The sequence below is a fragment of the Macadamia integrifolia genome, chromosome 7, assembly GCF_013358625.1.
Source record: "Macadamia integrifolia cultivar HAES 741 chromosome 7, SCU_Mint_v3, whole genome shotgun sequence".
Classification (NCBI taxonomy): domain Eukaryota; kingdom Viridiplantae; phylum Streptophyta; class Magnoliopsida; order Proteales; family Proteaceae; genus Macadamia; species Macadamia integrifolia.
The window spans coordinates 34,874,571-34,884,805 of record NC_056563.1 but is presented as its reverse complement, the minus strand read 5'-3'; the positions used below and the strand labels follow the sequence as shown (position 1 = coordinate 34,884,805).

General features: G+C 38.1%; 1 protein-coding gene across 1 annotated transcript in view; it reads left to right on the top strand.

Moving 5' to 3' along the window:
• LOC122084009 overlaps nucleotides 1-8,262 on the top strand; it is a 26,149-nt gene extending 17,887 nt beyond the window's left edge. Inside the window, exons 8-13 of the mRNA XM_042651987.1 lie at nucleotides 2,135-2,188; nucleotides 2,285-2,488; nucleotides 4,254-4,379; nucleotides 6,328-6,393; nucleotides 6,790-7,089; nucleotides 7,231-8,262. Coding sequence (XP_042507921.1) covers nucleotides 2,135-2,188; nucleotides 2,285-2,488; nucleotides 4,254-4,379; nucleotides 6,328-6,393; nucleotides 6,790-7,089; nucleotides 7,231-7,704 — 1,224 coding nt within the window. The 3' untranslated portion in view covers nucleotides 7,705-8,262. The remainder of the gene's footprint in view (nucleotides 1-2,134; nucleotides 2,189-2,284; nucleotides 2,489-4,253; nucleotides 4,380-6,327; nucleotides 6,394-6,789; nucleotides 7,090-7,230) is intronic.
• The last annotated feature ends 1,973 nt before the right edge of the window (nucleotides 8,263-10,235 follow it).

Genomic DNA, 10,235 nt, shown 5'->3' with positions numbered 1-10,235 from the left:
AAGAGTTCCCTTTGCCCCTTTTGGTTTCTTGCCTTAGTGCTTAGTTCTGTCCCCCCCTGGTTTGTCGGGCTTGGTCCTTTGAGGCTTGTTCTTCCCCCCCCTCCTCTCTCATTTTCATCCATTTGTATATTCTTTCTTCTCTTGGTAATGAACTTAATTATTCATCCAAAAAAAAAAGAAAGAAGAAGAAGCATACCCAGTGCACAAGGTTCCCACTACTGTAGGGTCTGGGGAGGGGCATGTGTATGCAGCCTCACCCCCACTTTTTGTGGAGAGGCTATTTCCTTGTTTGAACCTGCGACCACCAGGTTGCCAGACTGTTGCACTGAGGCCCACACTTTTTTTTTTTACTAAAAAAAAAAAAAGTAAAAAAGAAAAACCAAGGAAACAATATTTTAAAAATTGAATATTGACTAGTTATGACCAAATGTCACATATACGTATTGGTACTAAGATAGCTGAATATCGTATCCCTCCAAGCAGGATTGCCGGAAACCATTTTATAAAAAAATGATTGCTCCCGGTAGGACCTTTGTATCTTATTCATCCAAAAATAAAATAGATAAAATAAATTTTCTACACTTGCAAAAGAAACAACCTCAGGGAGGAGAATTTTAGGGGGGGGGGGTTGGGGGAAGAAGCAAAAGATTGATCAATTTTAATGAATAAATTCAGTTTTAACAATACAAGAACCAAAGAAGCACTTCAGAGAATATCATATGGTATCAGATACTAAAACTGAACTCTAAAACTGAACAATTTGAACAGGAGATCAAGCTCTCTCCCCCCTGATCTTTGGGGCCAGCTGATTCCCTTCAGCATGATGTTGGAGAGATTTGTGTTTCCACACAATCCAACCAGATAACCCTCCGTTGCCTCCTGCAAGGCCAGAACAGTGCTTCTTTGGAACCGTAGATCAGTCTTGAAGTCCTGACGATCTCGAGGAAAACCTTTTTGGAAAGGAAACTTTGGATCAAGAGTTTGGCACTTTTCCAGCACTCCCTGATTTCCATGAATGCCACCATTCCTGGTCTAAACCTGTGGGACTTATTGTATCCTGCAGTTGCTGGAGCAGATTTCTGAGCAGCTTTAGTTGCAAATCGCCTCCTCAGAGTTTGCCACCGGTGGACTTCGTTCCTGTTTGCAATGAACACAAAGACCCTAGAAAGTCATAAATGTCAAAGACTGAACTTCCCTTCAGAATTTAAATTTTTTCTTGCTGGATTTTCCCTTAAGTTGTGCCATTTTCCTTCTGCTTGCTGGTTGCTTTGAGCAAAAATGAGAATGGCTTAGATCATTTACTGCCCTAAATCTACGTTGAAAAGTGGGTCAAACTGCAAGTTTCTCTTGTCAGACTGACTATATATACTTATCTCTTAGTTACTCATATTCCAAGTGTCGTTGATTTGAAACCGCCATGTTTAATCCTAGAACAGGTGTCCCCAAGCTTCCACCATGTTGGCTGGTTACTGGTACAAGAACTTGGCCAGATAAATTATTGAAAAAAAAAAAAAAAAAAAAGAGAGAAGGGAACCTGCATCAGTTATTGATTAGTCAGGAATTGGGATTAAGTAATTTGTTGCAAGTTAGAACGGAACCATTGCTTGGCCATTAGAACCAAATGCGAGGTCTTCCAAGATATGGGTCTCCGCCTCACTCACTTCTTTGAATCCAAAATGCATTATTAATCCACTTGGCTTTTGTAAGTTGAATCAGATTATTTTGCTTGTACTCGTCTAATGAATAATTTCAGCAAAAAAAAGGTTCACTTTTTTCGTTTTTTGTTAAATTTTCACTTTGGTAACCAAAGCTCAGTATTTGTGGATATTGACGTCCAATATCATTAGGGATATTGGTCTAAGATAATTTACTTTTGATCAATAGGAAAGCTATGATCAGACCATTATGTGTTTTTGGTTTCTTCAATAATATTTTCATTCCAGTTCTTTCATAGGAAATTATGGTCGTTTTTACATTTTATCCATCCTTAGTTAAGTGAAGTAGGCCTTGCTTGTTGAATCCGTTGGTAGTTTTGTTGCACATTTTCAGATAAACAATCTCAATTATTTTGGTGGTGGTGGTGGTGGTGGTGTTGTATTTTTGTGGTATATTACTGAAACATGTTTCACTGCAGTTTGAATGCAGAGAATTCAGAGAATCAATTCTTGGAGTCATGCCGCATCACTGGGTATAAAAAAATAAATTTGTTTTCACGCTTCTTTTCTACATGTTGGATTTGATGAGAGGGTGCTACAAATTCATGCTTAAAATACCACGTCATCAGGATAGGAGGGAAGACACGGTGTTTAAGCTGGCGCATTTTAGAAGGCACAAAAGGAAGTCATTGAAAAGAACACCTGGTAAAGGTATGAATTACCCTTTCCATAAGCCTGAGGAAAACCATCCTCCGGGGAAGGACCCGACCAAAAAAATTGCAAATCTGATTGGGAAGGCTGCAAAATATGCTGGCTCGGCAAAATCGAAGAAGGTAATTTTTTTTCGGTTGACATATACTGCTATAAATTGGTCGGGAACTCACTTGGTTACCATTTATGTTTTTTAGTAAATGATTTAGATATAAAGATCTATGATGCTATGTAATGGTTACTAATTTAAGTTGAACGCTGTGAGACTTTTCGACAGTTTGCTTTGATTCGTCCATGCAGTGTACAAAAATATTTATCATTATAATGGATAGTCCTGATTGGCTCTTTTTTTTTTCCATTTTCTTTTGCTCCGTATATTCTTTTGACATGTCCACTAGAGCCAATATGTTTGACAGAGTAAAATTGGAGACTCCAAGTTCATTCTCTTTCTTATTCTTTCTTGTATATTCTTAAAAAAGACTACTTAGCCTCTCTCTTTCTACAATATAAGCCAAATTTCTACTCTCTTGCAACTATATTTATCAAAAAGAAAAAGATGGGCTAAAGACCTCTCTTCGCATGTGCACTCCATCCACTTGAGTTTACAATCACCACTTTTTCCTTGACGTAAATTTTTAAGCGCAGTTGATACTCCATGTTTTCTCTTTCCGTGAAAAATTAGCATTGTTACCTCTGTTACTGACTGCTACAGATTGAAAGATATCACTCTATTTTTAATGTTTTTTCTGTCATGAAGTTGAGTGATCTTTGATCTCATGTGTACAAAGAAGGTAGAATTTTCTAAACAATACTTCCGTTTCTGTGGTGTTGTGCTTTAATGGAGGAAAGCAATTAGAGAATCTATGATGATATTGCCTGAAATCTAAGTATGAACAGATGTCGGCTCTCTTTTTTAATGGACTGGGATTTTGTTCTAAAAATTACCCCATTTAGTTGGGATAAGGCTCTGTTGTTGTTGCTGCTATATTTTTCTTATGATTACATGATAACCATGATAAATTTTACAATATACAGTATTATTTGATTAAACTCAATCTGATTTTTCAGAAACATTGGTACATCCAGGTCGATTTTACACTGCCAACCTTCACTTCTTACCTTGGGAATTGGTTTTGTAAACCTGCTTTTTGTCATTTTTTGCTTCTAGATGTTCTTTAAGATCACATCTAATGTCATTAAAATGCTCTGTCAATGGTTTTGTAAATGCTCAATTATACATGATTTCAGATGTTATGCCAAAATACTGGAAAATATGGTACAGAAGATTTTGGGTCTTTTTTTTTTTTGGGGGGGGGGGTTGTTGGGCATTAGAAACAAGGGCTGGGTGCGTGATTTACTGTTCAAACTTTTAGGAGATATACAAGGCTTTTAGTCCTTGCTCCAATGTTTAAAAGCCTGCATTGGAGGATTTTTTTTGTTGTCTTTTTTTCCTCCTGATGAACCTGCATAGGAGGTTGAGTCCATGATCCAGTCAAGTTTTAGAAGCAATGGGTCATGTAAGTAGAACATGATTTCTTTATCAATCAGTGGTTGCTACCTGTTATGAGGTTATGGTTTACGATTGAATCCAAGGGTTGCAGTGGGTTTATGTTACTTGAATTTAGTTGATTTTGTTAGCTTACCATTATTAGGTAAAACTTTACTCGTCTTGTTTATGCTTGTGTGTTGAAGGTTATGTAGGTAATTGTTGGATGTACTTTTGGTAATTCCTTCCAGTAGCATGGGAGAAATCAGCACTGAACTCTTGATTAAAATTGCGTACTCATTTTCCTTTTGCTAGGGTAGCAGTAGTTTTAATGATCTCTCTTATGGTACTTTTAGTTTTGATAATGCTCTTCAATAATCTGTCTAATTTTATTTATGCAGCGGTTACCTTATGTTCCTACCATAACAAATTACACCCAACTTTGGTGGGTTCCTAATGTGATTGTTGCTCATCAAAAGGAGGGGATAGAAGCAGTTCATCTGGCCTCTGGCCGCACTGTTTGTAAGGTAAAAAGCAAGCCCAGCCATCATGTTAAGTAGTATCAGTTGTAGTAATTATGTAGAGGCAGAAAACAGTTACATTGTTATGGAAATTGCTTTGGTGGATAATGCTTGATTTGGTTCAAGTCTTAAAACAGGATATGGTATTTTCTATTTCAAGTATACCCTAGTTTGCAAGCCAACTTAAATTTTCCAGCTGAGTGAATTATGTATTGATCTTTCTGACATGCCGTCAACAGACTTTGGTGCCTATGATTCTATAATTAGTGTTAGGCTAAATTTTCCTCATATGAGGCCTTTTTAACAGATCTAGTGATGGAGAACCTTAGGGAAGAAAGGGGAAATCAGAGTATAGAGGGGGAAAGAGGGGAATCACACTTGCACAAACCCAACTCCTTCATTGATAATCCAATCACTCTAAGTCTTCAATCGATTACAACCAATATATAGGAAAATAGGAACATGAAATTAGAAACTTAACTGAAATGGAAACTAGCCTAAACTAGGAAACAATCATAAAAGGAAACCAATACAAGGAAATAAATCCTAACTCCTACGTTCAAATCTAGAAAGTAAAAGCATGAAATAAAATACTAAGTAAACTACTAATTTTATTTTCAACCCTTGTTGGACCAAAACCCTGGGCTTGACCGGTTCTTCTTGGCTTTTGACTTCCAAAGCCGGTCATGCTGGTCCAACCAGGTAAGGGCCGCCATCTAGGACTTATTTTCTATAAAGTGGAGATGGCAGTGATGCGTGGTTGACTTTTAAGCTGAGAAACTAATCTTGTCCAATTATCCGAGTCCAGCCTGACTGCCACTAGATACATGCTGCATCTACTCTGTGGCTGGGTCTAGTATGGATTTGAAAATCCACCGCCGAAATGTGGTGGATTCGGGGTTTTTTTATTTCCTAAGAGATTTTGCACAATTTCTAGGTGTCTAAATCTACACCTTCGTATGACCCATCTCATCTTTCTAATCTCATCTTTCTAATGTCAAATAGATAGGGTCAAAACACAAAAGTGGTTAAATTTTGACTTGACTATTTTTGCCTATGCAAATTAGTCTCCCATAGATAAAGGCTCTCTATAGAGAGAGCAGATACTCCAAGCAAGTAAGGATTAATGGCCTCGACTTCTGTTTGAAGGTGGAACTGGTATAGGGGAACTCTCAAGGCAGGCCCTAAGGACAATTGATATGGTAGTTCTCTTTCCTCGCTTCTTGAAACAATCAATCATCCATGGAGTAGCAGACCAATGGGACGACTCCTAACCATAGTAGTGGGGTTTGATTCTGTATCCCAAGCTACGAAGGGAAGGGTGGGGAATATGGCCTGCATATTAAGCAGGTTCACATGGACATGATATAATTAAGAAACCCAACCTGAACATGACATGGCGTTACACACACATGTTAAATGAACGGGTTGTGTTCAGGTTAACGTGATTGCACAGCACAAAAAGGCATGAAAAATAATAAAAGAGGATAAAAAAAATCCCTAACGTAGCTTGTATTCAAGAGGCTAGATGTAAGGTTAAAAAAGTCGAGGAATTAGAAGACTATAAAGTTTGGCATACTGAGATAAAAGTAATGGAGGTGGGGTGGGAATGGTAGTGGATAAAGATTTAAAAAATGATGTTGTGGATGCTAAAAGCACCGGAGAAAGTATAACATCCATCAATGCTATGATATGTAAGTGGAAATTATCTGTGATGTACTCGGGGATACATGGTACTTCAGTTTACTGTTCCAATTTATAGTGTTTCTGTGCACTGTTATATTTCTAAATGCACTATATTCACATGAAACTGTGGCTCCTGGTGCTTGTAAGATGATATACGTTGCATATTTGCTTGAGTGTTTTTCATGGAAGATGCGTGTAAGAGTTATATCAGCATCAGGATATTTAAGGTGTTTGATGTGGATCCATTCTTGTTCTTTTTTGCTTCCAGCTTCATCTTCAAGAAGGGGGCCTACATGCTGACATTAATGGAGACGGAGTCCTAGATCATGTTCAGGTGCACAAATCTGTTTGGCTTGGCCATTATTTGTCTTTGATTGTCATGGTTATTGTTTGATGAATAGTAGATGCTTTTGGGGGATTTTATTCTTTTTGGATATTTATGCTGCAAACTTGGAGTAAAGTTGGGTACCTTCTATGGTATCAGCTTCCTTAATTTTCCCCAAGGTAGATAGACCTCACCCTGGACTCCCTTGAAATATGAAGATCAATGTGATGTTGGCTACTAAGTACACCAATAAAAAAACACACTATTGTAGAAGTATCGATTGTAAAGGTGACAACAGCCTTGAATCTAATGTCTGTAAATTGGCCATAGGAATTAGCATTTCTTTATAATTTTGGCAGGATTTGAGTGTGGCTGACACGACATAAAATTATCAATTGTTTTTAGGTAGTTGGGGGAAATGGTGCTGAGCAGACTGTGGTAAGTGGGTCCATGGAAGTGCTGAGACCTTGCTGGGCTGTTGCAACTTCGGGTGTACCAGTACGAGAACAGCTCTTCAATGCTTCTATATGCCATCGTTCCCACTTTAACATGTTCCAACATGGAGAATTTGCAAGAAGCTTTGATCATACCCATGATGTTGGTTCCCTAGAGGTGGCAACACCCATTCTCATCCAAAGAAATGATGGACATAGGCATCGGAAAGGAAGCCATGGTGATGTTGTATTTTTGACAAACCGGGGGGAGGTATTCAGCCAGTCTGGATTCTTGAAATTTTATGTCACTGGAGCAATATTCTCTGGCATGTGCAACTGTTTTACTTCCAGTTATCCCTACAAAATTTCAAAATGTGAAGTGATTAATGACTGAGTGTACATATGTTCGTAGGTGACATCATACTCTCCGGGTTTGCACGATCATGAAGCTATCTTCCGGTGGCAGCTTTTGACGGGTGCTACATGGTCGAATCTTCCATCACCAGCTGGGATGATGGAAACTGTAGTGGTGCCCACCCTGAAGACATTCTCTTTGCGTGTACATGATAATCAAGAATTAATCCTTGCAGCAGGAGATCTAGAAGCCAGTGTGATATCCCCTGGAGGAAGCTTATTAACTTCAATAAATCTTCCTGCTCCTCCCATGCATGCTTTGATATGTGAGGACTTCTCTAATGATGGGCTCACCGACATTATTCTCGTGACCTCCAGTGGGGTATATGGGTTTGTCCAGACCAGGCAGCCAGGTGCCCTCTTCTTCAGCACACTAGTGGGTTGTCTCATAGTTGTGATGGGTGTCATATTTGTCACCCAATACCTAAATTCCATGAAGGGAAAGCCGCGTTCTGTAGCCGAGTACAGGTGAAATGTGATTACCGCAACATGTACCCTGCCAAAACAGTTCTGCTGATGGAGTATCCACATAACAAACCACATGTTTAGAAAGAGAGCACGCCTATCGGGCTAGAGATATGTGCAATGTGTAGACCACATTGGGTTGAGGGCAGAGCAGATCAGGTTCAAGGAAATGGACTTTGAAGGGAGTGGCCTTTGAATTAGGGTATACATCTCTCTCCTGGTCTGGTTCTGGTTCTGGTTCCTCCTCTGATAGCTGTTTTTACTCTGGTTGGCTTTTAGTCGCAACTTTGACCGACTTTGAAGGGGTAGGTGAAAAAGACTAGGCCTTTTCTTTTCGTCATTTTTTTTTTGGTTTGGGGGGGGGGGGGGGGGGGGGTGGGGGTGGGGGGTGTGGTTCGGTGGGGTTGTGTTGTTAAATTGTTAATAATATATCATAGAGATTGATGTTTGCGTATTTTCTGCCTCCTAACCCCAGATGGTTACTATAGAACTTGAGCCTTTGCATTCTGAACGAGGGTCTTACTGTGACTAACTAAAGTTGAGGCAGTTATATTTTTGATGGAAAGGTAAAGCAATTTATTTTTTTAGATAGAAACAACCTGAACCTTAATTAGTGTGTGAAACAACATAAACAACCTGAATCTTGATTGCATAATGCATACCCAAGATTTGGTTCAACCTCGTAATTATAGAAATGTATCTTTGTAAATCTTTTTATAAATCAATTTTTGAGAATGGAATACTTGGGAATGGACTGGATTTTGTGTCAAATGTCAGACTCGTGCGTTTGCTTTGCATTCTTGGAATCGCATTTGAGGTTGATAATGTATTTTGAAGAAATCATATCGAATGCAGCCTCTAGGATGGCACATCATATTTTGATGTTCATACTGTGGTTACATCCCAATTATGTGTCAGGTCCAACAACAGAGTGCTACTTCTAATCTTCTATTGCATAGGATAGCACATATGGTTGTGAAAAAAAAAAAACACAAATATCGATGTTTTAAGCCTCATTTTTAGTTAAGATATTTTTGTCATCTCATCTTTTCAATCTCTATATTTTGATGATTATATGCACCCAACCCATTGATCTCGGTTCTAAATCAGAGTTAAAAAGAGATTGAACTATACTGTAGTACTTTCAAAGTGTTTGAAATCATATGGTCGATTTTTTTATTTTATTTTTTATTTTTTGTATATTAATTATGACTGTGTTTGATATTTTGGAAGGCATTATTAATCTAGAACAAGGTTCTAAAACTTGGGGTTGGTTAAGGTCAATAGACTTGATACCGATCCAAATCAGCCTGGATCGAACCATATCAGACATGTTTATCCCTGTTTTTGAATAAGAATCAAAGTTGTTACTACATTGACCCCTGAGCCGTATCCATGTATTGGGATCGATCAGTATGTATTGGGATCGATCACGGCCAATACTGATCGATCCGATTGAAGTTTTAGAAATATGATCTAGAATGCATTCCAAGACCGCATTACCAAACAAAACATTAAACACAATCATCGCCTTACATTTATATCCTTTTTCCCTTGGTTGTCTATTCACCCTCTTCACAGTTTTAGATTTTTCATTGCTTTGTTTGGCCTTGTGGTCAGAATCATTAAGGCTGAAACTTGGCATGTCTTCTTGGAACTCATCCAATATATCACTTGGTATGGATTTGGGCTGCCTGAAAACTTATGCTATATTTTACTTTATTTTATTTAAAAATCTTAATTTTCTTACATTTTTTATTATGCTTCATATTTAGGCTGTGTTTGGTATGTATTCTTAGAATAGATTTTAGGTCTAGAATGCATCAGATTCTTATCTATTTTCTTGTTACAAAATATATTCCAGACATAAAACCTATTCCAAAAATGCATACCAAACACAATCTTTAAGCATTCCTTTTGCTTTAAAGTGTCAATGGTGTATTTCGTCATCTTGCCAACAACTTAAGATGCGGCAAAATGCAATGAGGGCCACAGGTCTGGCCTGATGCCCTACTTCATGTTGGGCTTCATGAATAACGAACATCCTGTTTCAACCCCTAATACAGTTATATCTATGAGCTTGATGTCCTGATCGATGCTATTTGGCTAGGGCAGTCACAGGATGTCATGGACCAGATTCAAAAAAATTAGGCAGCCTAGTGAGTTCTTATAGAGGAATAGCTTTTACTGGCGTTGCAATTCTTGGACTGGGCTAGGATGGCCATGGCCTGAGAAAACTCTTGGTTGGCTGCACTCAGATGTGTTTTTAGGACCTAAGTTTTGGGATGGTGGGAGAACACGAGCTAGATTATATACGCCCTAGTAATTTGTCTTAGTAAAAAAAATTTTTAGTCTGATAGGATGGTATTTCTAGACTGCTACCATGATTTGCCATATGGAAGGGTGATAGACAATTTTGACTGTTTAAATATCTAGAAAATAGTTCAACTCATAATCAAATTTTAAACTTACATTCAACTATATAATCTTCCTATGTATAGACAAATTCCTTTGTATTTTAAGCCATATGCTTCTTTT